General features: G+C 40.1%; 1 protein-coding gene across 1 annotated transcript; it reads left to right on the forward strand.

Moving 5' to 3' along the window:
- The first annotated feature begins 10,145 nt into the window (after positions 1-10,145).
- Positions 10,146-26,447, forward strand: LOC309548901 (transcription cofactor HES-6-like). The gene is made up of 4 exons (XM_082248828.1): positions 10,146-10,278; positions 14,727-14,822; positions 20,573-20,651; positions 25,719-26,447. The coding sequence occupies exons 1-4, from the start codon at positions 10,222-10,224 to the stop codon at positions 26,033-26,035; spliced, it is 549 nt and encodes a 182-aa protein (XP_082104954.1). The 5' UTR covers positions 10,146-10,221; the 3' UTR covers positions 26,036-26,447.
- Positions 26,448-26,960: the final 513 nt, after the last annotated feature.

Consider the following 26,960-nt stretch of genomic DNA (forward strand, 5'->3'; position numbering starts at 1 on the left):
CCAGGAAGACCTATTATTAGTGGGATTGGATCCCTCTTCTCTAGACTAGGAGAATACCTAGATAAATTTCTTCAGCCCCTGGTATGCAAAGGTAAATCTTACCTGAAAGATAGCACACAGCTACTAACAGAACTACAACAAGTAAAAATCAGTGAGTCATGTATTCTTGCAACAATCGATGCAAACTCATTATATACAAGTATAGACCAAAAGGACGGTCTGGACAGTGTCAGAAAGGCGTTACATGAAGAGACTGACCTTAAAAATGTCCAAATAAACTATATTTTAGAAGGCCTACAACTAGCCATGGCAAAAAATTATTTCTGGTACGACAAGACCTTCTACGTACAGACAAAAGGTGTTGCCATGGGGGCTAGGTATGCCCCCAGTGTTGCTAACATCTTCATGAATATGTTAGAGGAAAGAATGATATATAATAAAAATCCACCAGAGTTGGTATTCTACCGTCGTTACATTGATGACCTGATTATGGTATGGGATGGACCATTGGAAAATTTGGAATTGTTTATACACCAACTAAATAGCAATCCTTATGGAATTAATTTTACTGCAAATTTTAATACAGAAAAAATTGAATTTTTAGACCTGGAGATTTTTAAAGTTAAGGATGATGTACATACAAAGACTTTTTTCAAGCCAACTGATAAGAACGGGTACATTCCCACGGCTAGCTGTCATCACCCAAAATGGATCCAGAATATACCAAAAGGGCAGTATATGAGGATCAGAAGGAATTGCACAGAATTAGAAGACTACGAGATACAAGCAGAAAAGCTCACCAAAAGATTTGAGGAGAAAGGATATAAAAAAACAGTATTAGAGACAACTAAAAATAAAATCAGAGATTTACCAAGGGAGAATTTATTAAGAAAAAAGGACAAGAATAAAGATGAGGATTTTAATTGTGCTTTTATTACCGGTTTTAATAAACAATACAGGTCAGTGGAGAAGATTTTTAGGAAATACTGGCCTATTTTAAAATCTGATAAAGTTTTAACGAAGATTTTACCAAAAAAACCGAGATTTATTTACCGAAAAGCACCCACTTTAAGAAATAAACTTGTACATAATGTGGTAGATCCACCTAAACAAGTGAAAATATTCCCTGAATTGAAGGGGTTTGTTCGATGTCGGAAATGCCTAGCCTGTAAAAATAACCCTGCACAAAAGAAAAAAACCACACATTTTAAGTCTACGGTAAACAGAAGGACTTTCCAAATAAGGGACCTAATCACATGCCATACCACGCACGTCACTTACGTGATTGAATGTCCGTGTAAACTTCAGTATGTGGGTAGAACCACAAGGCCTCTACTAGTGAGAATCAGGGAACATATAGGAAACATAAAAAGAGGTTTCCCGAAACATAGCCTGTCAAGGCACTTCCGTGATGTACATGGAAAAAATCCAAAGGGTCTTATCTTTTATGCTATCGACTCCATTAAAGAACATTGGAGGGGTGAGAACAAAACCCGCAAGATCTCACAAAATGAAACACGCTGGATATACCAGCTTGAGTCCCTTCAGCCGGGGGGACTCAATCTGGATATAGACTTAAACTGCTTTATATCAGATACATAAGCCTACAGTAAGACCTTTTTAAATCTTTTTACCTTTTAGCTCCCTTAATCACATACACATGTTAGATATATATTTTTATCCTCCCTCAAATTTAGGAATCACATAACTTATTAACTCGATATTAAATTTCCTATTAATTATATTTATCATCTCACATGCCATTTGGAGTACAATATATCTATTTAAAATTGGGAAGAATTCCAAGCTAATATGCAAAACATCACTCTTATATAATAGGCTGTAGTACTAAAAATGATCTCTGTAGTTGGTCCAAATTTTTATATAAAGATGATTAATATGTCTTTCCCATTGTATAGATGCGATATAAACACGCCTCCTCTAATAACATATTTAAATAATATTAGTTATGTTAGTTTATAAGCTATTTTCTATACTATATTCCTCCCGTTAATTGAATTTATAGATTTTTGTCTTATTACCTTTAAAACTGCACGGACGCACCTTTAATGGATTTTGGTCCAGTTATTTATCTCTAGTATCCATTTACGTAGTGTTAAGATTTCTCCAATTAGTAATCAATAATGAAGTTGCTTTTATATTTAATTTACATACAATTTTATAAGTTTCTAGTATTTATCGTTTATATTCCATTAATCCTTTTTAAATATATAACAGTTCCGTCAATACTTATACATCGTATCCTATTTTAACATTGTTAGACACTTCAATTCCACTTAGTAACAGATGATGCTTTATTTATTTATTTTTTAACCAATAGAATTTATGTCTGTTTTAATCCTTTTCTCTAAATGTTCAAACATGTCCTTGCCCGGCAACTCATGACGCGCCGAAGAGGTTTTTTGCTATTGGCGGTCATGTATTTACAATTAACGTTGCCTGGCAACTAGGAAGTATAACACTAGGCGGACCTGACGTGACCATACGCTGCTCCTGATGACGTCATTGATGACGAAACGCGTAGAGCGTGGTTACGTCAGTTCCGCTTCCTGTTGACTGAGACGCACATCCGGCCGGTGGAACGCACCGCGTCCCGGAACTACCGCCACACGAGGGTGTTGCGGTCCCTAGGACATACATGCACTGTGTTTTTTATTTAATGTGAGTATTGTTATTTTATATTAATAAAGCACCAAATTTTTTACAATACTTCACTATTGGAGCCCTTCTTTCTTTCCTCATCCGGATCTCTCAAACTTTTTTGGAGTACTCTAAGAGGAGGGATTTTCCATCAAATTTCCCTGGAATAGGATACGAAGTCGGGTTTAAGTGGATTACTAGCCAACCTTCGGAGGGACCTCCAAGAGTCACCCCAAACGCTTATTACCCCTGTGGGGGTACCACCATCTGGTGAGTGCGGGAATAATAGGAGGGGAGCACTGATTCCTGTATTGAGCACCCCCATCATTCTGGAAGTCCTGTAATCCATTTATCCTGTCAAATCCCTACTTCATCACCCCCCTTTTTTTGGGACTCGATTATATTTGCTATATTCGGCTATTTATATGGACAATTTTCCTATATATTCGTTTTATATTTATTTATTTATTTATGCTATCTTATTTGTTGGACACTATTTATGATTTTTTATGTGCACAGATTTATACAAAGTTATTTACCGTTTGGCCCATTAGCACAATATATATCTGATTGATTAATTAGCACTTTAAGTATATATGGAAGACTTTTACAACATCACTTTAAATCTTTTATATAGTTATACATATATTTTTAAGATTACACATTGAATTTGTATCATCTATATCTTACACTTTTTCTATTTATTTATCATTATATAGATACACATTTTATAACCAATTTATTCAAACTTATTTACACTTTTTAAGGATTCACTATATGAAGCTTTATATATTCTGGTTCTTATTCACCTATCACCAGTGCACTTTAAGACATATTTATTTATTTTTTCCTATTTATTAGCCTGACAGCGCCATATTACCTCCCCTTTCCTCACTTTTATATCTTTATGTTTGAAGCCTGAAATGTGGCAAAAGGTCGCAAAGTTCAAGGGGGCCGAATACTTTTGCAAGGCACTGTATCTGTTACTTCACGTTAATGTAGCTGTGTACTGGGGCTGTTGGGGGGTCTGGTGCCTGCCAATATTCCGTGGCATCCCGTCCGGTCCTAGTCCATGCTGCTCCTGTTTTTGCCGCGCGTCCCTATCTTCCCGCCAGTGGTCAGGACCAGCCCTCTTCTTCCCTCTCGTACCCCTACTCTCTTTCGCTCCATCCCGCCTCTGCTCTTAGTACCTCCTGTCTTTCCTCCCCTTCTCCTCTCTCCTCTTCCGTTCTCACCGCTCTGGCCTTTTCCCCTCCCTTCCTTCCATCCCTCCTCCCTCCTCCCTCCCCCCCTCTCCCTCTCCTCCTCTCCCTCTTCTCCCTGTTATTTTTCATGCCTCAATTTTTCTCCTTCCTCCTCTCTCCCCCCCGTCCCCTTGCTGGGCTGGCCATATGTGACTCTGAGCTGGCATTCTCCCCCCCCCCCCACCCCCCTGCTCCTCCCTCCCGCCCGCCACCTGCTCCACTTAGGGGGCATCATGGCCAAGGGGGAGACCTGGGCACTTAAGTTGCAAACTTTTTTTCATCTGGGTCAGGTACAGCCTTTCACAAGGGGATGTTTATGATGTTTAATACTATGTGATGCAGAATGCTTTTGTTCCTGCTCCAGAGGGTTCTGGGACTCTCCCCCTCCCCCCCCTACGTTACGGGGTGGGGGGATACTCCATTGGATCGGACCTTTCACATTGATGTTCTTTCTTATGTTGGGGGGGGGGATGTTGATTTCATCTGGAAGAATTTTTTTTGGTGTAGGTTTCAGGGGCACAATAAACATCCAAGAACCAATTTTTCCTCACCTGTTTGACAGGTGCATATCATTTCAATTTACGACCGCCAATTCTTGCTTTTATCAAGAGTACCTCTATAAGGTTACGGTGAGGAAAGGCGCCACAGACACCCAAAGATCAATTTTTCCGCACCTGTTTGACAGGTGCATATCATTTCAATTTTTGACAGCAAGGCCGATTCTTGCTTTCATCAAGATTACTTCTATAGGGTTACGGCGTGAAGGCACCACAGACACCCAAAAAAAAATTTTTCCTCACCTGTATGACAGGTGCATATGATTTCAATTTTAGACAGCAAGGCAATTCTTGCTTTCATCAAGAGTACCTCTATAGAGTTTAGGTGTCCAGAAGAGACACCAGAATTTATCCAAAAATGTTGTTCCCTGTGCACTACATTGTGGCCTCCTCAAACAGAATGACTCCTCAAGCCATTGGTTACAAAATAAAGTAAGCTTTCAGGGAAAATGTCATTTCTTTGGCTTTATAAATTCATTTTTTTTCTGCAGCAGCTTCTACACATTACAGGTGTGCCACTTACAGGTAGACTAAGGGGACCCCCCAGGCACTATATTGAAAGGATTTTTCCATTTTTATTGTTATTTCTCATTTTTATGCTTTCACGTTAAGCATTGGTGAATCACTGCTCATTTAAAAATTATGTTTTTTACAAACTTTTTTTCATTGATACATGTCTCCCAGGGCAATACCCAGACCCCCATAACCATTGTATGCCCAATTACTTGCATACAAGCCTTCAAATGGGGCACTTTTGATTTTTTCAGTTTGAGTCCCTTAGACTTCAATGGGATTTGCTATTCGGTTCCGAACTTTTGTGATGTTCGAAAATTCTGGTGCAAACCGAAAAAGAGGTCATTTGGCACATACCTTTTTATATACAGGTGTTATGTGGTTGAAAACTGACCACGCTAAGCATCTGCGTTAGCGGTGTCAGTTTGCATCCCTTGTCATTATATTCTGAGATACAGGCAAGCTGTACTAGAGCACAGCTTGCAGGGGAGGACTGGGAAGGGGGGCAGGGTAGCAATTGCCCCCCGGCTGCTCTGTTGCTGGGTAAAAAGGCCACACTCAGGGCTGGATTAATGTAGGGGCCAGAGACTGTATACAGCCGCTGGTCGCCACTACACAATGTTATATTTGCAGAGCTGCAGCGGAGCGGTATGAGTGTGCAGAGTACGCTCCTGCACCCGGCTGGCACAATACTAACACAGTCACTTCCCTGTAAGGCAGAGTGATCTCCGCCCGACAGGAGCTTCCTAGGCCCTGCCTGGCGTAATGTCATGTATTTTTGTTAAAACTCCTTTGTTGCTATTAACATTAAATTATGTTAACATCATGTTTGACTTGCTTCATAACATAAATATCCGATACAAAACCAGGTGGGCATGGATGGTGAGCTGATTTGATGGTTCAATGGGCCACTTGACTGGATTTGCCCCCCAGGCCTAAGGCTACCAGCCCTCCCCTGACAGCTTGCCTGTATCACCCCTGATCAATGCAGCCACGCCCCCCCTCACCCATTCTACCGCCCCCGATAGCAGCTTCCTGAGTCATCCTTGAGGGGAAGCTAATCAGAGGCAGACATGCTCACCTGCAGGTCAGTGATGTACTCAACAAGGAAAACCGATGACGTGACCTGCAGATTAGAGCTTTAGAAGAGGTTTAATAATGATTTTTTTTTTTTACAAATTCACATTATTTCTATGCACAATAGATATTTAACTATGTAAATATGAACAAATACTAACTTACTGATGTTATGCTGCACTATCCCCTCCAGCCAGCAGGGGGAAAGCCATAGCCAAGCCAGCCCAGACTTCTATGCAGAGTGATGAGAATCATGGGAGTTGTAGTTTGAGATGGAAGCCATATAATGGAGCTTATGGACCCTATACACTGTAAATCCCAAGATACACTGGGGCAAGTAGATCAGCATAGATACCCGAGCCAGTGTAGCACAGACTGCAGTGATTGCATCTGCACCATTGCTGCAGGGAGACCAGAGTATCCTATTACCCTCTACTTTCCACCGCTGAATTTCCAGAGGCATTCTGTGGAAAGATTGAGGGAACCCCCTTTCTTCAGCAAATGTTCACAGCTGCACCACAGGGACTAGTGAGATGGCACTGCCCATTTATACTGCCAGCAGAGACAGATTTACTGCAATCAGGACTTTACATGTGCCACATCTACAGTATCTCACAAAAGTGAGTACACCCCTCACATTTTTGTAAATATTTTATTATATCTTTCCATGCAACAACCCTGAAGAAATGACACTTTGCTACAATGTTAAGTAGTGAGTGTTCCCTCAAAATAACTTAATACACAGCCATTATTGTCTAAACCACTGGCAACAAAAGTGAGTACACCCCTAAGTGAAAATATCCAAATTGGGTCCCAATTAGCCATTTTCCCTCCTGGTGTCATGTGACTCGTTAGTGTTACAAGGTTTCAGGTGTGAATGAGGAGCAGGTGTGTTAAATTTGGTGTTATCGCTCTCACTCTCTCATACTGGTCTCTGGAAGTTCAACATGGCACCTCATGGCAAAGAACTCTGAGGATCTGAAAAAAATAATTGTTGCTCTACATAAAGATGACCTAGACTATAAGAAGATTGCCAAGACCCTGAAACTGAGCTGCAGCACGATGGTCAAGACTATACAGCAGTTTAATGGGACAGGTTCCACTCAGAACCTCGCCATGGTCAACCAAAGCAGTTGAGTGCACCTGCTTAGCGTCATTTCCAGAGGCTGTCTTTGGGAAATAGACGTATGAGTGCTGCCAGCATTGCGGGGGTGGGGGGTCAGCCTGTCAGTGCTCAGACCACATGCAGCACACTGCATCAAATTGGTCTGCATGGCTGTCATCCCAGAAGGGAGCCTCTTCTAAAGATGATGCACAAGAAAGCCCGCAAACTGTTTTCTGAAGACAAGCAGACTAAGGATATGGATTACTAAAACCATGTCCTGTGGTCTAATGAGATGAAGATAAACTTATTTGGTTCAGATGTTGTCAAGCTTGTTTGGTGACAAATGGGTCAGGAATACAAAGACAAGTGTGGTGGGAGTGTCATAGTTTGGGGCTGCATGAGTGCTGCTGACACTGGGGAGCTACAGTTCATTGAGGTAACCATAAATGCCAATATGTACTGTGACATATTGAAGCAGAGCATGATACCCTCCCTTCAGAGACTGGGCCACAGGGCAGTATTCCAACATGATGATGACCCCAACACACACCTCCAAGAAGACCACTGCCTTGCTAAAGAAGCTGAGGGTAAAGGTGATTGACTGGCCAAGCATGTCTCCAGACCTAAGCCCTATTGGGCATCTGTGGGGCATCCTCAAACAGAAGGTGGAGGAGCTCAAGGTCTCTAACATCCTCCAGCTCCATGATGTCGTCATGGAGGAGTGGAAGAGGACTCCAGTGACAACCTGTGAAGCTTTGGTGAACTCCATGCCCAAGAGGGTTAGGGCAGTGCTGGAAAATAATGGTGGCCACACAAAATATTGACACTTTGGGCCCAATTTGGACATTTTCACTTAGGGGTGTACTGACTTTTGTTGCCAGTGGTTTAGACATTAGTGGCTGTGTTTTGAGTTATTTTGAGGGGACAGGAAATTTACACTGTTATACAAACTGTACACTCACTACTTTACATTGTAGCAAAGTGTCATTTCTTCAGTGTTGTCACACGAAAAGATTTAATAAAATATTTACAAAAATAGAAGGGGTGTACTCACTTTTGTGAGATACTGTATACTGCAACTGTATTACATCTATACCGCATATTTGCTGCACCTTTACTGCATCTATATTGCATGATGTCATTAAGCGCATCAATGCTTCTTAAGTGGCCCCATTAATAGCCGGCAGAAGAGCAGCATAAAGGACTGCCCCTTCTGTAAAACCATCCAGCAAGTCGTCTTTGTTCCCTTCTCCCATTTTCTTCATTTCTATGGACAATGCAAATCCAGGCCTAGCATAACTTTGGCAGTATAGCTCCTGTGCATGCAGTACCTATTTCCAGCACATACCACAGCAATGCTGTGGTGTAAACTGCTACCATAGATATCAAGGCATTTTGCCTTATCTATTTGTTGGGGATATGCTGGAAATAGCTGCTGCCCCACCGCACTAGTGTGAATGAGCCACTAAAGCAGACCTTCCATACTGAATGGAAAATCCACTATTTTATGAAGCCCCCTGCCCACCCAACAAAATCTAACTTAAGCCCACTGCAGGTGTACATTCCTCTGGGTTTTTGAGCTCCATGCTCTGCTGGAACACACAATAACATCACCCGTGCGGCCGTGCCTCCTGGAAGCATCACTCTGGGGAAGAAACACTTTTTTTTTTTTCTGCAAAAAAGTGTCTTTATTGCCCTTTAAAGATATTTGTATTGGGTGGGTAGGGGCCTTCAAAAAAGTGGTCCTTTTTTTTTCATTTTTGAAAGATCAGGAAATGGTTGCTATAAGCTGCTATAAGCTGTGCAGTATATAGGAGCAGTGTCTTGGCACATGCACACAATCTTTGAGGGTGTACGTCACTACAGTTTGTACAACTGTGTTAATTGGTGGTATTTTGTTATTCAGCGGTTTTTAATTGTTTCTCAGGCTGACTTCCTCTGTTTCAGCACATTTTCCAAACCAAAACTTGAATTTGACCAGAATCTTCAGCTATTTCTTATGTCATGGTAATCAATTCACGGACAGACTCTAGTGGCACTTACGGCATTAAAGCCGACCTTACTCAAAAGTGAAAGTACTACTCCTCTTCCTCCCCACCTATGCCATAAACATATTCAAAGTGTTTTTTTTTTTTTTTTGAGGGTGGGGGGGTGAGTACCTATTTTGACATATACCCACCCCCACTTTCTGAATTCTTGACCAGGTGAGTGACCTCTATATAGGACACCCCTTTCCCTGCCTGAAGCACCCTGGGACACATCCCAAGAACCTGCAGGACAAATCCCATGGTATGGCCGTGCCTCATGTGGGAAGCTGTCTGAGATTCATCAGGAAGTCACTTCTGGCTCCCACATCTGAAAACAGAAGCCCTGCAAAGAGTCAACTCCATGGGCTGGTAAGTATTTTGTTTTCTAAGTCAGCAGCTATAGTATTTGTAGTTGCTGACTTTTCATTTTTTTCAACAAGAGTGGAGTTCTTCCTTAATCTGTCTTTTTATTTATCTTTATTTTAACACAAGAGCAAAGGCAAAGCCTAAAAACATTTATAGTACATTACTATTGTTGGTAAATCAAGGAGAGATTAATGCCATAACTGCTCCTAGAGTCTCTCCTTGGATCGCATACTTGGATTACAATAGTGCAAATGAGATTGGCACCTGTGGACTGACAAATAAAATTGCACCTCCTCTTCTGAATGTATATACATCCATCTTCATCTCCATTAGCTGAAATGTATAAGTGCCACAAACATTTTATTTCAAATTTCTTCTGTCATGACACTAATATATAATTAGCGCATTCCTGGATGTGATGGGGTTACATTGTGACACGGGTATTTTGTGTATGGGGGGTGATTTTTCTAACAAAAGACCCTGATCTGGACATCTGTGCCTGGAGCCTTTCAATAGAGAATTAGAAGGGGGAACGATTCACATGCTAATAGGGGCTTGTATAAAATGCTAGAGCGGGAAGTGTTGAAGAGGCACAGCAATAAGAACTCAGACAGTGTGAGGATAGAGAGGAGAGGCACGGTGCAGTTACTGCTGAACACCAACACATTGCAATGTCTGCAGAGGCCAAGGACCACCTGAAACCATCCATGGCCAAACAGGAAAGGAAGGTAAGAGAGGTTCTCCACTGCTCCATATGATCAGACTTGTCTCATTCCCAGATATCATCACAATTCAGGTGCACAGTAATGTATTTTTAATTCTATAACGCTTTTCTCCATGGGGATTCAAATTAGAGTTTACATGTGCTGTCTTCAGTCTAAGCTACTGAAAGCTGATTTCTGATGGGTCCCAATGAGATTCTTTAACACTCAATTAAAACACCAAGTTAACGCTATGGCAGTGATGACGAAGCTTGGCACCCCAGATGTTTTGGAACTACATTTCCCATGATGCTCAATTACACTGCAGAGATCATAAGCATTTTGGGAAATGTAGTTCCAAAACATCTGGGGTGGCAAGGTTAGCCATCACTGCGCTATGGGATAAGGATACTTAGTTTAAAAAAGTGACAGTTATTTTGAGATGAGATTTGAGAATTACAATTACATGACTAAAAAAAGATTCTTGTTATTGTGCTAAAGCTTTGTGCACTGAACCTCATGCATTGAGAGTAAAAAGGGTCAGACCAAGCATAGCATATCTCTAAATCTCAGAACATGATAATAACTGGAATGATGAAGAGTATCCAGTGGCACCAAATGGTGAAGAGTTTCCAGTGGCACCTCATTTGAAGGAGTGTCAAGTGGCTGATGACATTTCCTCACTGGAGGTGATGGGGCAGTACACACTTTGCTGTTTGCATGTTATCATTTCACCTTATATTTTCACAAACATGGTTAGGGCTTGTTCACACCTGTCGGCATGCTAAAACGCATGTGGGTTGGTGTCTATTGTGTACAGATGCTGCTATCCAGGAAAAATCACTGTGCTGAGTTTATTCCCCTGGAAAGATACCACTTTTGACATGTCTGGTGACAGTTATTTGAAGTTATAATGCATAAAGGTCCCTGGGTGCAGCACAAACCCTACCCTGCCTTTCATCAGCCCTATAACAAGTCACATAAAGTGACTACGGATTCCCATGTGGAATACCAGTGAGCGCACACATGGTCGGTGACAGACATCCCAGTGTCCGTGCTACTGAATGAAGTGACAGCAATATGTGACAGGAAGGCTCGTCTAGAGTAACTCAGGAAAGCAACCAATCCGATTTCAGCTGTCATTTTCTTTAGAGCAGTTTGGAATAAGTAAATGATCATTTACTTCCTTTAATTTAATATGTATGCAATAATAAGCAGAGATATACCCAGACTGAGCATTCTACCAGCTTTGATCAAGTTTTCAAAATATTAAACAGGTCAATGATGTCAGCAACCAATCAGCTTTTTGAAGTGAACTGCACGATCCAAGAAATTGTTATTTAAACAGTCACCAATCAGGTTTCCCCAAAATGACAATTACAGTCTGGAACTTTTAATTCAATTTGTGGTTGTTGAAAAAAAAAAACAGATCTTGGTATTTACATTTTGATACATAAGGTCAGTGGAAAGATACATGCACTGTGCATTTGGAGCATTTTTCTACACATTTGTAAAAAGTTCAGTTTGGTAAACTTGACTTGGCTGAGACTTACTTTATACATGTTTTATCTGTATGGATTGACATTGCACTGAGTGTATGGGCGAAATGCAGAATAATAGGTAACCAGATATAACCTATGACTTTCCACCCTGCGCTGTACCCTAGTTTTCTGCAATTGTCTTCCATATGCTCTTCTGGCTACTCTTCGCACAGCTGTATGGATGTAGGTGCAGAATAATAGGTAACCAGATATAACCTATGACCTTCCACCCTGCGCTGAACCCTAGTTTTCTACAATTGTCTTCCATATGCTCTTCTGGCTACTCTTCGCACAGCTGTATGGATGTAGGTGCAGAATAATAGGTAACCAGATATAACCTATGACCTTCCACCCTGCGCTGAACCCTAGTTTTCTACAATTGTCTTCCATATGCTCTTCTGGCTACTCTTCACACAGCTGTATGGATGTAGGTGCAGAATAATAGGTAACCAGATATAACCTATGACCTTCCACCCTGCGCTGAACCCTAGTTTTCTGCAAATGTCTTCCATATGCTCTTCTGGCTACTCTTCACACAGCTGTATGGATGTAGGTGCAGAATAATAGGTAACCAGATATAACCTATGACCTTCCACCCTGCGCTGAACCCTAGTTTTCTGCAAATGTCTTCCATATGCTCTTCTGGCTACTCTTCACACAGCTGTATGGATGTAGGTGCAGAATAATAGGTAACCAGATATAACCTATGACCTTCCACCCTGCGCTGAACCCTAGTTTTCTGCAAATGTCTTCCATATGCTCTTCTGGCTACTCTTCACACAGCTGTATGGATGTAGGTGCAGAATAATAGGTAACCAGATATAACCTATGACCTTCCACCCTGCGCTGTACCCTAGTTTTCTGTAATTGTCTTCCATATGCTCTTCTTGCTGCTCTTCACACAGCTGTATGGATGTAGGTGCAAGAATTGTATGGAACATTATGTATATTTATTCATTTTTTATCTTTATTGTCATCTGTTGATCCAACCAGTAAGTCTGTATTTTTCAACTTCCCCCAACAGACCAAGCTGTCCAGAAAAGGAGCAGTTACAGGATTGGGACAAACCATTTAACACTGACAGTGGTGCTTACAATGATCAAACTTTTATCCCAAACAAAAAAAAAAAATCTGTTGCTGTAAAAGCTTAAAAAGTTTTAGCTAATTTCAGTTCAAATCAATCACAATCTGCTTGTTACGCTACCTTCTGCCCAGCCTGACAATGCTGCTGTCCAAATGTGTCTCTATTGCTCCTCTATCCAGAGTGGAGACACCTTATACAGGAAGTGGGTTACTGGCCATATCACCAGGTGAAAATAAAGGAAAATAAAAAGAAAACAAATGCAGATACCACATCTAATGATTAGTAAGCTGCAATATATTACTTTTTTGTTTTTGGGTTTAACACCAGTTTAAAACTAGTGCTGTGGTGTACAGGGGCCCCGAAGACCACTTTTAAGATATGGATTGTCTTCAACATGCAACTGATGGAGCTAAAGTGCCCCTTAACAATTTAATTATGGAGTCCAGAGACTTGGTATACAAACCAAAGGTGTAACCACTTGGGCTGTGAATGGTCTGTAACATATGGGTGCAATCTACTGTCTGATGAGTTTGAGGTGGGGGAACAGACAGTGACAGGCAATATACTATACAGTAGAATATATATTACAGTATAAAATGTTGGCGTATACAACATATGCAAGAGTACAGTATAGTGCATTGTACAATGTATAGCACAGTGTATAGAATGTACTGTATAGATTTTAGTGGTTATGGAGTACAGAATAAATATTACATTGTGTGTGGTGTGGATATATATATATATAAATATATATATATTGTGAATATAGTGAATATAGTGAATATATATATATATATATATATATATATATATATATATATATATATATATATATATACACACAATGTATATTGAATATATATTACAAAATGGAACAGTGTGGTGTATATAGAATGGAGCTGTTTAGGGTACAGAATGAACAGCACAGTGTATAGAGTAAAATCTTTAGAGCATAGAAATGTGCAGTACAGTGTACAGAGTACAGAATGGACAGCACAGTGTATAGATTGGAGCTGTGTGGACTATAGTATACACAGTACAGTTATACTCACAAAAATAGATGGCACAAATTGAGATAGTAAATCCACCAAGAAGGTCCACTGGGTGTAGTATGCTGGTACAGCCCAAGTTGAGATGTGGAACCTCTAAGTGCCGCTTACGCGTTTCAGGGGCGTACCCCCTTCCTCAATAAACATTTTAACAATAAACAGTTTTTAAGGTGCGCCCTCTGTATTTTTATTCTTTCCAGTTATCTTTGTGGTTTCCACAACCATCCATGAGTGGCAGCACAGCAGGACGACGACAATACCAGCTAAGGTCGTGTCCAGTGATCCAAGTCACATGAACATCCCCTCAAGTGCAGGAGCAATTCTTTTCTTTTCTATACACAGTACAGTGTACAGACTGGAGTATACAATGCTCAGCACAGTGTATACGTTTGAAAGGTGTGGAATAGAGAATGTACAGTATATTATAAAGTGGAATGGTGTAGCGTATACAATGTACAGCAGAGTATATAAAGTAGAGCAGTGTAAAGTATGGAATGTACAGCACAGCGTAAAGAGTGAAAACTTTGGAGCAAATATTGTACAGCACAATGTATAGAACACAGTATACAATGTACAGCACAGTGTATAGATTTGAGCCATATGGAATATAGAATGTATACTACAGTGTATAGATTAGAACAGTAAAGTGCATAGAGTGGAGTAAAGAGTGAACTCTTTAGAGTATAGAATGTACAGCACAGTGTATAGAGTAGAGCAGTATGCAGTTTAGTGTACAGTTTACCCATTTTCCTTGAACCCTTGAAATGTTAACAGGACTATTCCTAATCATCCTCTTCACAGCTCAGAAAGCCACTCATAGAGCGTAAGAGAAGAGAGAGAATCAATTCCTGCCTGGAACAACTAAAGGAAACTGTAATCCAGGCTTTCCATCTCGATGTAAGTATTTTGGCACACATTTTTTGCAGCATTCTATACATGAACTGTTGCTGCATATGATAAATACTGTATGACTTTTATGTTAAATACTGTATGACTTTTATGTTAGATACTGTATGACTTTTATGTTAAATACTGTATGACTTTTATGTATTTACTATATTCCTGTTTTCACATTGCCAACATATTACAATGAAACATAGATAATAATACACATAAAAATCGGGGCAACAATTGGAAAGCACACAAATGCATGGAAAAAAATGTAAACCCAAAACATGCCCCTAGTTGGGAATAAACCAAAGACAGCAGTAACATAAAGCAAGAGTGCTAACCACTGTACCATCTTGCTGCACATTTGAAAATGAAATTGGGCTAGCCTAGACATTGTCACAGGGGAAGATTTACTAAAACTGGAGAGTGCAAAATCCGGTGCAGCCAATCAGATTCCAGTTTTTTTTTTGTGAAAGCCTAATTGAACAAGCTGAATTTAGAAACTGACCGGCTACCATGCACAGCTACACCAAATTCTGAGTGAACCAGTTTTTGTAAATCTAATTTTAGAAAATGTCTCATTTTAGAAAGTAATACCCATAGAAAGTAATCATTTTCTAATCAATAAAAATAACAACGCTGTCACTTTCCACAAGTTTTTATACTCTAGAGACATTGTGCAGATTTAAGGAAAGCCACAATGAGAAAACAGAAAATCTGTATGTTTTCAGGCAGCACATTCAAACACTCTTCTAGTGCATATTAAATATTGGTTAGTGTTAGGTAAAATAAGGAAGTGTTTGCATCCCTACCAGGTTTTATTTCTCACTCCCAACTTGGATGAATTTGCTTCACCTCCTGTAAAGTTACTGGTAAGGAAATGAGGAGAATCTCACCAATGTGCACAGACAGTGCAATCATAGCCTTTTTTGTTTCAGTATAGTGGGAAAGGGTTGGACCCTCTGTCAAGTTTTTATCCCTGCTGGTGTTCCTGTTGGCAAGATTCCAATTTGTCTCTATATGGTTGTCAAGACAAAAGTTAAAGGATTATTTCTTCAGAGGGGACACAGACAACAATAAAAACCTGAGACTAAAAGAAAATATGATCTGAAGAGTACACGGTGACAAACCTCCATCCCTGAATGTACATACAGAGGAGGAATAGTGGTCATGGGACTTTAAATGAGGTAGGTCAGTTGGTCAAAAACAGAATTGTATGAAGTCATAAAATGATAATTTAATATATATTTCATAATTGACATAAATATAGAAAAAATCCATAATCCAGATGTGATACAGTCATATTTAAATAGAGAACAGACATAAACTTTTTTTTTTTTCATAGAATAGTACAATTCATATTATAATAGTAAATACATAGATCATGAAAAAATATCATATGCAATATATAGTCAGTCTCCAAATAATATGTCTTCGCATCTATGGGCTCTACGCTTTTCGTGGACCCCTGTCCATTCATCAGGAGCTTGATTTGAATTTTTTTGTATCTGGGAATGTAGGATTGTATTAGAATATAAAGATCTCATATATGTGAAAAAAAGAATATAACAAATTACTCCCAAAAAAGGAGAAAAAAATATTTGGAAAAAAACTATGTATTGTTTATGATATTTTTTCATGATAAATGTATTTACTATTATACAATATTATACATTATATAATATTGTACTATTCTATGAAAAAGAAAACTATTTTATGTCTGTTCTCTATTTAAATATGCCTGTATCATATCTGGATATTTATATATTTATGTCAATTATGAAATATATATTAAATTATCATTTTATGACTTCATACAATTCTGTTATTGACCAAGTGACCTACCTCATTTAAAGTTCCATGACCACTGTTCCTTCCCTGTATAAACAATAAAAACCTGACATAGGTTTTAACTCTTACCCACTCTGTCCTAATCTGAAAATAGGTTTTGGCTGGAGATTTAATTTGAGAAAAAACAGTGAACATAATTTGCAGCTTACAGCCATATACATCGCTGTCATAGAAAAGTCACATTTCTAGTTGGCACACATGATCAGAACAGTTCTTGGTGAGACCCGCAGCTATTAGATAGGCTCATGGTTCTGGTATAGGTAAATCATAGGTAATAAGCAGTAAACTGGCAATCTGGGGTAGTCGTTATCAATGTACCATAGGTGCAGAGTCCTGTATACCTAATATAAATGAGTCTATTTGTAGGAAAGCACAGTAAGAGCTCTCTTCCCTAGCAGTCAGACAAATATTCAAAAGGGACTCACCATTTTTTTAGTTAAACCGTAGATGTTTTGAAAAATATGAAAATAATGACTTATTTAAAAAAAAATATTAATTCTAGGTAAATACGGGGATGAAAACTCGCAGTATCCTACAATGACGGACTATACCAACTACAGAGAGGAGACAAGTTAAATAAAATAATTGAATTTTTATTAAACAAATTTAAAATGTTTTGAAAAAGATTTAGTACCCCAGCAGGTGAGAAGAAATAGTGCTTTAGATATACAAACTGTAAAATCAATATATATATATATATAATTTGAACGATACAATTCATGCAATATATATATATTGATTTTACAGTTTGTATATCTTATGCACTATTTCTTTTCCCCCCGTTTAGTAAAAATTCAATGATTTTGTTTAAAGTAATTGTAAAGTCTTGTCTTTTTTCTATAAAAATAACAAACACATTATACTTACCTCCTCTATGCAGTGGTTTTGCACAGAGCAGCCCGAATCCTCCTCTTCTTGGGTCCCTCTTCGCTGCTCCTGGCCCCTCCCTCCTGTTGAGTGCCCCCACAGCAAGCAGCTTGCTATGGGGGCATCCGAGCCGAACTGCAGTTCCGTGTGTCCATTCAGACATGGAGCTGCCGTTCGGCCCCACCCCCTCTATCTCCTGATCGGCTAACTGACGTTGATGGACAGCAGTGGGAGCCAATGGCGCCGCTGCTGCGTCTCAGCCAATTAGGAGGCAGAATCCCGGACAGCCGAGGGACTCGCTGACATTGCTGGATCGCGATGGGGCTCAGGTAAGTATGAGGGGTGCTGCTGCACACAGAAGGCTTTTTATCTTAATGCATAGAATGAATTAGGATAAAAAAGCTTTCTGCCTTTACAACATCTTTATTAACTTGTCACCTCTCTGTGGCGGGTATAGTTTATCATTGTAGGATACTGGGGTTTTCACCCCGGTATTTACCTAAGATTTTTGTTTGGCCCAAGTCCATCTCTCTACTTAATTACTAATTCTACACATATTTTAGGTGATTACCCAGTTTTACTTTAGAAGGTCTCACTTTCTGGCATAGTCAATGACGAAACACGTAGGGAGGAGCTTATGACGAACGACACTGATTCATGCTGAGATGTGGCGGCTATTTTGCTGGTTGGAAACGCCATTAAGACTTATGTAAAGACATGCTGGTTTTTATCATCACAATGTGAGTGAGTTTTATGGTCTTTTTTAATAAAACGGTTGAAAGATACCTGCATTATGAAGAGCATTTTGTTTGCTTTTCATGAAATCTATTAATCCTGGGGAAGATCGCAGGACAGAGGAGGAGAGAGCTCACTGACAGTCCAAGGGTCCTTTGGGAATTTATTTATCGGTAGTCCAGACCTTTGTAATGAGGGTCTTGGTCGGATTACTTTTTAGCACTGGGGGAATTGTAGGAGGAGAGAGTTCACTGGCAGTCCAAGGGTCCTTTGAGGATTTATCCACTGATAGTCCAGACCTTTGTAATGAGGGTCCTGGTTGGATGGTAAGAGGTTGTGCTGTTGGGTGTTGGTGGTGGCTTCTATTATTTCAAGTGTTACCCTATCGTGTGAAATCCCTTGGGAATACCATACTGGAAGTGGGCTTTTCAATCTGATACATGTTTAATTAGCACTACAATTTTATCTTTTTAATATGGTTAATAGCTTTGCAGAAGGGATGTAAAAAATTAACTGATCAGTACATCATTTTTTTTTTCATGCTTTAACTGTCCTCATATGAAGGTGAAGGATACAGTCATGTGAAAAAGGTACATCCCAAATAAACTTTTAAAATTTTTTTAAAATTTTAATCAAGTCAATGGCCGAGGTCGGTGGGTAGCAATACAAAACACCTACAAGTCCTTTTTGATAAAGGGGGGAATACAAGCTTCTGAGGCCATGGGTGCACTTACTTTTTTTCACAGCACAACTTTACTTCTATTGGTAATTTTATTGCAAAAACGATTGAAAAAGAAATGTTGTATTTAAGTATATCACCTTTAGCCGTAGGCTCTGCTTGAATGGAGATACAATGTTTATCTGTTCAAATAGGTTTAAAAAAAAACACAATTGTAATGGGGTGTACTTACCTTTTCACATGTATCATTATTCTAATCAAATAAACATCTTACTTTTAGGCCTCCTTATTCAGATGGGTGAATAGACTGCTGCGCTTGTATATTGCTAATCACCACCTCTAGAATAAGCAGCACTCTTCGCTATGGCAGCATACAAACTTGTCAGCCAGCTTGTATGCAGCCAGAACACTGTCCCATTCTGCAAAATGCCTGTGCCTAGGGCCGGTCAGAGTACCTAGCCACATGTACTGTAACTGCTCAGAAGAGCTGTTACATGGTAACAACGGCAATGCCGGCCATTGATTTGTACAAGGTACTGGCTGCAGCTGTTCACACACACTGTGCGCATGCAGCTAGTCTCAGCAAGAATCACTGATTCTCACCAGCAGCCATTGCAGCCACCTATTGGAATGAAGCCTTAATGTTTACCACAGCGCTGAAGTGAGTTTGTGTTCCAGATGACAAAAGATTAAACTGAAAGTGTGGTTTGAATCTCAACCACGGCACAAGCTGCTCCGAGTTTGCATGTTCTCCCTGTGCCTGCGCTGGTTTCCTTCGGGTACTCCGGTTTCTTCCTACACTTCAAAGGCACACTGGTGGGCTAATTGGATCCTGTCTAAATTGGCCGTAGTATGTATATGTATGAATGTGAGTTAGGGACCTTAGATTGTAAGCTCCTTGAGGGCAGGGACCAATGTGAATGTTCAATATATATGTAAAGCGCTGCATAAATTGATGATGCCATATACATACCTGTAATAAATAAACTAAAAAAATAAATAGGCATTAAGCTTGAGCAAGGTAAAAAAAAAGGTGAAGCTGTGTTTAACTTGAATACTCAATTATGTGCAAGGGAAATAAAAAAAAAAAAAAAAGAAAATTTTTACATCTAGATGACTGAAATGAACAAAGCTTCAACCTTTAAAAATAGAAAAAAAAGTCTGCTCCTTCTGTAAATCATCCAAACTGTGTGTGATGTTGTGTTTAAATATAACAATGTACTAGTACGATATGTACATTTTTGTCTTAAAGAGACAGACACCTATTGAATAGTGACTTGTGTTCTGAGAATGTCTTGTGTTTTACTTATTTACCTAATTGGACACTAGTATAGGCTAAAATCACACAGCAATGACAGGCCACAGTTATGGGAATTACCTAAACACAATGGAGTTAGTGACTCGATGTAGAAATGTAAATACAGACAGGCATGTTAATTGAGACCTACTTTGGACTCTTTTAACGTGGTCTTAAAATACTGGATGGGGCGCATTACCCTCCATACTAGGTTATCTGTAACCTAGTCCCATGGTGCTTTGAACCAGTAATATCATTTTTTTACACACTATTTATTATATTGGAAGTACAGAGTTACATTACCTCTCATGTCTGTTGTCTTTTCAGCAATCCAAGTTGGAGAAAGCAGACATCCTGGAGATGACAGTGAGACATCTGGAAAACATTCAGAGAAGTAGAAGCTCAGGTGAGAGGCTGTCCATGTTTTCTTTAGCACTTTACTTTTCTGTCACTAGAGGGAGCTCTGCAACAACTAAAGACAGATGTAAAATCAACCATCCATGATTGTACCAAAGTGATGCTTTTCATAATCATGCTCTTTCCTCCGTCCTATACACAATTACATCCTCCTGTAGGCAGGAACAACAGTTCATTTATTTCCCTATCTGTGTGAAATGGAGTTGCTGCATTCTACGCTAGCTACTACATCAACTTACATCGTGCTAATGGGGCACATAAACTGAATTTCACATTTCATTTGTGCAATAGAGTCTTGCTCCACTAGGTGTCACCATTCCAATGTCACTGCCCCTCTAGGACAGGTACAGCATTCCATAAACTTTTTCCTCTATAACCATCATAAACCAGACCTGGGAACTTAAAGCAAAGTTTCCCTTTACCAAAAAACTGCCTATGCAGATAAGGGGTGTCTATAGATAAAAACAAACTGTGCAACTTTGACTAAAGTTAAATAATGCCCTTGCTATACATACAGGCCATTTACTTACCTCATAAAGCCTGACTGGAATACTTATAGGACGTTGCTAAGAGAAGCCTAGTGTTACTTCTCACCTCCACCATCACAGGAGCAAGCTCTATCTCTGATTTAAAGCGGAGTTCCAGCCTAAACACACACTCACCTGTCCAACGGTCCAGCGATGTGGCCGCCCGAAGCCTCGCTCTTCTCCCTCTCTGCTCTGCGGCACTGGCATCACTGGTGTGGGCACCCGGCTGTGACAGTTGTCGGCTTCACAGCCGGGTACGCACTGCGCGTGCGCGAGTTGCGCTCCGCGTCGTGATTGGCCGGCAATCTTCTGGGACCTCTGACATGTCCCAGAAGATAGCAGGGAGGGAGGGGGGAGAGGAGAACTTCCGCTCAGGGCACCGCGGCGCTCCGAGCGGAAGTGGGAGCGGGTACCTGTCAAAACTAGGTACCCGCTCCCCCCCAAAAAAAAATGACATGCCAAATATGGCATGTCAGGGGGTTAGAACTACCTAAAGCGGAAGTTCCACTTTTGGGTGGAACTCCGCTTTAACCCTCCTCACTGCTTTCTCTTCCCTGATGCAGTAACTGTGAGCTCAGTATTTGAGAGTTCACTCCTGTGAGGGGGAAGGTGAACGGTAACAGATGGGTCTCTCTTAACAACTTCCTAGAAGTTTCAAAGTCAGGCTTCATGAAGTATGTAAATGGCCTACACCTATAGCAAGGGCATTATCCAACTTTGGTCAGAGCTGTACAGTTTGTTTTTATCTACAGACACCTCTTATATGCATAGACAGTTTTTTTGGTGAAGGTGAACTATGCACTTTAAAGAACTTCTTGACAGAGGTAGGGGTGTCAGACGCAGTGCATATCATGGTATCAAACTGTACTGACTCAATAATTTGAGGCAAAAAACTGGCAAATAAACAAAAAACCAACCATGCTAAGTCACACTACAAGATGATAATGGACATGAAATATAAATGAATAAATAAAGGCTGCCAGTACATAAGTATATCGCACCACGAAAATTAAATAGATAAAGTACAGCGCCAACATAAATCAAACATTCTGTGTGAAAAAAAGCCCAATCAAGGTCAGTTTTTAAGATCCCACGTCGACACTCCCATCCTGGCCTTTCTGACATTTCATGTGCTGTCATATCTATGGAAATGTGAGTTGCCAATTTATTTGTTAAATTTTAAAATAAAGCATTATACTATGCCATTGGAGTCTCCCTTTATCTTTGGAGGTATATGGTGTATTGAACTGAGCATCTACTAGGTGTTTGGAAACGCCACTCACACATGTGAAAGTGATCGCTACCGGTGTTTGGTGTATTGCCCGTACCTTGGAACATCATTTGGACACACGCTTGTTTTGACCATTCTTAACTGATGGTTAAGACGTTCTGGTAAGCGGACATCCTTATTTGTGCACGTGGTGGTTCCTTCCTCCTCTTTGATCCTATTTTGGTGTTGGACTTCCCGGTTCTCTGCCTTTTGGGGTTCATCATATCATCCTATTTTGTGGTATCTTAACTACTTCCGGCCCGCACTATAGCCGAAGTACGGCTACAGCGCGGGCTCTAATTTCCGGGTGGCCGTCTTTATACGGCCTCCCAGTAACAGGCTCCCCGCGCGCTCCCGCGAGCGTGCATCTGGGAAAATCTGTGTCGGCCGTGTCCCTTGGACACAGCCAATCACAGATCGTGGTGAATGGCCAATAACAGCAGCCATTTACCACGTGATTGGACCGTGCAATGAGAGATGATCTCATATGAGATCATCTCTCATCGCCAGCTCTCTTCCTCACACGGAGACTGCAGTGTAAGGAAGAGGAGAGCCCGATCACCGGTAAGGGGACACAAAGGAAGGTAATCAGGGCACTGATCACCAGTGCTCTGATTACAGAAGAGGGGAAAAAAATGCCACAACTGCCCACAGTGCCCCCCATCAGTGCCCACAGTCAGTGCCCATAGTGCTGCCAGTCAGTGCCCATCGGTGCCTGCTCATCTAGGCACTGATGGGCACTGACTAGCAGCACTATGGGCACTGAGTGTGGGCACTGATGGTGCTGCCCATCAGTGCCACCCATCAGTGTCACCCATCAGTGCCGCCTCTCAGTGCCCATCAGTGCCGCCTCTCAGTGCCCATCAGTGCAGCCTCTCAGTGCCCAGCAGTGCCACCTCTCAGTGCCCACCAGTGCCACCTCTCAGTGCTCATCAGTGCCACCTATCAGTGCTCATCAGTGCCACCTATCAGTGCTCATCAGTGCGGCATATTAATACCTCCTCATCAGTGCCACCTCATCAGTGCCCATAAGTGCCACCTCATCAGTGCCCATAAGTGCCACCTCATAAGTGCCCATCAGTGCAGCCTATCAGTGCCCATCAGTGCCGCCTCATCATCGCACATCAGTGAAGGAGAAAAATTTATTTATTTTCAAAATTTACTCACAGAAAATAAGAAAACTTTTTTTTTTCATAATTTTCTGTCTTTTTCTTTTTTTTTTGTAAGAAATAAAAAAGCCAGAGGTGATTAAATACCACCAAAAGAAAGCTCTATTTTTTAAAAAAAATTATAAAAATTTTATATGGGTATAGTGTAGCATGACCGCGCAATTATCATTCAAAGCGTGAGAGCGCTGAAAGCTGAATATTGGCCTGGGCAGGAAGGGGGTATAAGTGACCAGTAGGAAAGTGGTTAAAAACTGACCTTGATTGGACTTTTTTTCACACAGAATGTTTGACTCATGTTGGCGCTGTACTTTTTCTATTTAAAAAACTGGCAATCCTGATAATATTGGAACAATAAGCAGGCAGTTATTGCAATACCTGGGCAAAAAAAGCTAGTCATGGCAATATATAGAAATCAAACAGGCAATTACTTCAAAACATAGGAACAAGTGGGTGTTAGACTTTATGTGGAAAACAAACAGGCAATCCTTAAAATTCATGGGCAACAAACAAGCAATCCGTACAATAAAGGAGCAACAAACAAGGAATCCTTACAATACATGGGCTACAAACAGGTAATCCTTACAATACATGGGCTACAAACGGGTAATCCTTACAATACATGGGCTACAAACAGGTAATCCTTACAATACATGGGCTACAAACAGGTAATCCTTACAATACATGGGTTACAAACAGCTAATACTTACAATACATGGGTTACAAACAGGTAATCCTTACAATACATGAGCTACAAACAGGCAATCCTTACAATACATGGGCTACAAACAGGCAATCCTTACAATACATGGGCTACCAACAGGCAATCCTTACAATACATGAGCTACAAACAGGCAATCCTTACAATACATGGGCTACAAACAGGCAATCCTTACAATACATGGGCTACAAACAGGTAATCCTTACAATACATGGGCTACAAACAGGCAATCCTTACAATACATGGGCTACAAACAGGCAATCCTTACAATACATGGGCTACAAATAGGTAATCCTTACAATACATGGGCTACAAACAGGTAATCCTTACAATACATGGGCTACAAACAGGCAATCCTTACAATACATGGGCTACAAACAGGCAATCCTTACAATACATGGGCTACAAACAGGTAATCCTTACAATACATGGGCTACAAACAGGCAATCCTTACAATACATGGGCTACAAACAGGTAATCCTTACAATACATGAGCTACAAACAGGCAATCCTTACAATACATGGGCTACAAACAGGCAATCCTTACAATACATGGGCTACAAACAGGTAATCCTTACAATACATGAGCTACAAACAGGCAATCCTTACAATACATAGGCTACAAACAGGTAATCCTTACAATACATGGGCTACAAACAGGCAATCCTTACAATACATGGGCTACAAACAGGCAATCCTTACAATACATGGGCTACAAACAGGCAATCCTTACAATACATGGGCTACAAACAGCCAATTCTTACAATACATGGCCAAAAAAAAAAAATGGCACTCCATACAATGCACAGGCAACAAATGAGCAATTTTCACAATACATGGGCAACAAACAAAATTTCCCACCTATGAGTATATACTTTAAAGTGTGTGATTACCACCTGTACTCCTTGAAAATCAGCACATGTCACACCCAGCTGTAATGCCAGCATTTACTGAGGACATTACCTTCTCCAAAATTTCAACTGGAACCAATAGTGGCCCATGCTTCCTCTGGTATCTCATATTGGTACCTCAATATAAGTTGCGAATAGTTACTCTTAGTGCATTTCTGTAAAGTGATGCTGATCCCTTCATTGAGGGTAACTCACACCAATGGTGTATGTGCAATAGTTGGGAAAAAGGATGTGCAATGGAAAACACTACTCTAGGGTGCTCTCCATAACACTGAAATTTCATCATTTAGGTGTCACGACCAAACCAGTAGGCAAGAAACCACCAATGAACCAAGCGGGAGATCAAACTCTGGCACAACCCATGCAAAATTGAAAACAAAATATGGTTTTCTGCATTACTGTTTTATATATTGGTATATTGGATTGATCTTTCTTTTTTTCTCTGTGCTGTTTTCCCTTAGGTGAAGGCTCTCAGTGTGTGGAATCCCAGCAGAGATTCAGCACAGGATACATCCAATGTATGCATGAGCTCCACAACCTGCTTCTTAACTGTGATTGGATGGACCAAGCTCTTGGTGCACGTCTTCTCAACCATCTGCTGAAATCCCTTCCTAGAGTCAAGGATGCCAGCCCTGACTTGCCCATAAGCTGTGAGGAGAATCCTGGGAGGATCCTGTCACCAGCTCTGAAGCCTGATCCTGACCCAGAGCCACATACTGATGTCCTAAAAAAAGACTGTCCCCTTGTGGGCTCCCTACAGATGTGGAGGCCCTGGTAATCATACTACCTTAGTGACATCATGGTCGTCATAGTGTACACTTGGGTAACCCATAGGCAGACTCGCTCTGCTCACCTCTGTCTCCTTAACATATATTCGCTGTCACTGTGTATGTCCCCCATCTTCTGCAGTTACACTGGGTGTAGGAGCAGAGAGTGAAGCTGCTGTCGATCCTAGCGTTTCTTTTGTACCAATATGTATCTTATAGATATGCTTTGTTTAACACATTGGGGTGCACACCCCTTTAGGTGTACTAAAGACCCAGTGCTTCTGGCTGGAGCCTCATGTTTGTAGCCTGCATTGTAGAAGGCTTCTTCTCCCCTATTTATTAAAGATCTCTTCATGTAACATTTCTATTCATTTAAAATAATTTACACTCTCTTATTACAAATAAATATAATATATACAGTAAGCCTTTCTATTTTTTGTTTCTGGTAGAGCGTATTATTACCCAACAGCTGACTTAGCTACAATTTCATGTTATTATATATATATATATATATATATATATATATATATATATATATATATTATATATATATATATATATATATATATATTTATATATATATATATATATATATATATATATATATATATATATATATATATATATATATATATATATATATATCTATATATATGTATAGATTTATTTATTTATTTATATTTATATTTATATATTATTTTAGTGAATATAAATGGCTAAATACCTTTTCTCATCAGCAGTATATAGAAGTCTTATGACTTCTATCACTGTCTGGTTAAACCTTGTAGGAATTTTCATTCACTCTGACTGTCAGATGAGGTTGCAGGATCCCTGGCCCTCTGTCTGGACAGTGCTGATTGACCCTGTGCTGATCAAATGCTTTCTCCCAAGAAAAAAAAAAAAAAAAAGCACCTTTATAGCAATACACACCAAACA

The sequence above is a fragment of the Pelophylax lessonae genome (assembly GCF_965119305.1).
Source record: "Pelophylax lessonae genome assembly, chromosome: 3".
Taxonomy (NCBI): Eukaryota; Metazoa; Chordata; class Amphibia; order Anura; family Ranidae; genus Pelophylax; species Pelophylax lessonae.

What these genes read in the sequence shown, in the direction of transcription:
- LOC309548901 (XM_082248828.1), top strand. Translation starts at nt 10,222, where the DNA reads ATGTCTGCAGAGGCCAAGGACCACCTGAAACCATCCATGGCCAAACAG. An exon ending in TGGCCAAACAGGAAAGGAAG is followed by an intron (nt 10,279 to 14,726) that starts GTAAGAGAGGTT and finishes TCCTCTTCACAG; the next exon opens with CTCAGAAAGCCACTCATAGA. An exon ending in TCCAGGCTTTCCATCTCGAT is followed by an intron (nt 14,823 to 20,572) that starts GTAAGTATTTTG and finishes TTGTCTTTTCAG; the next exon opens with CAATCCAAGTTGGAGAAAGC.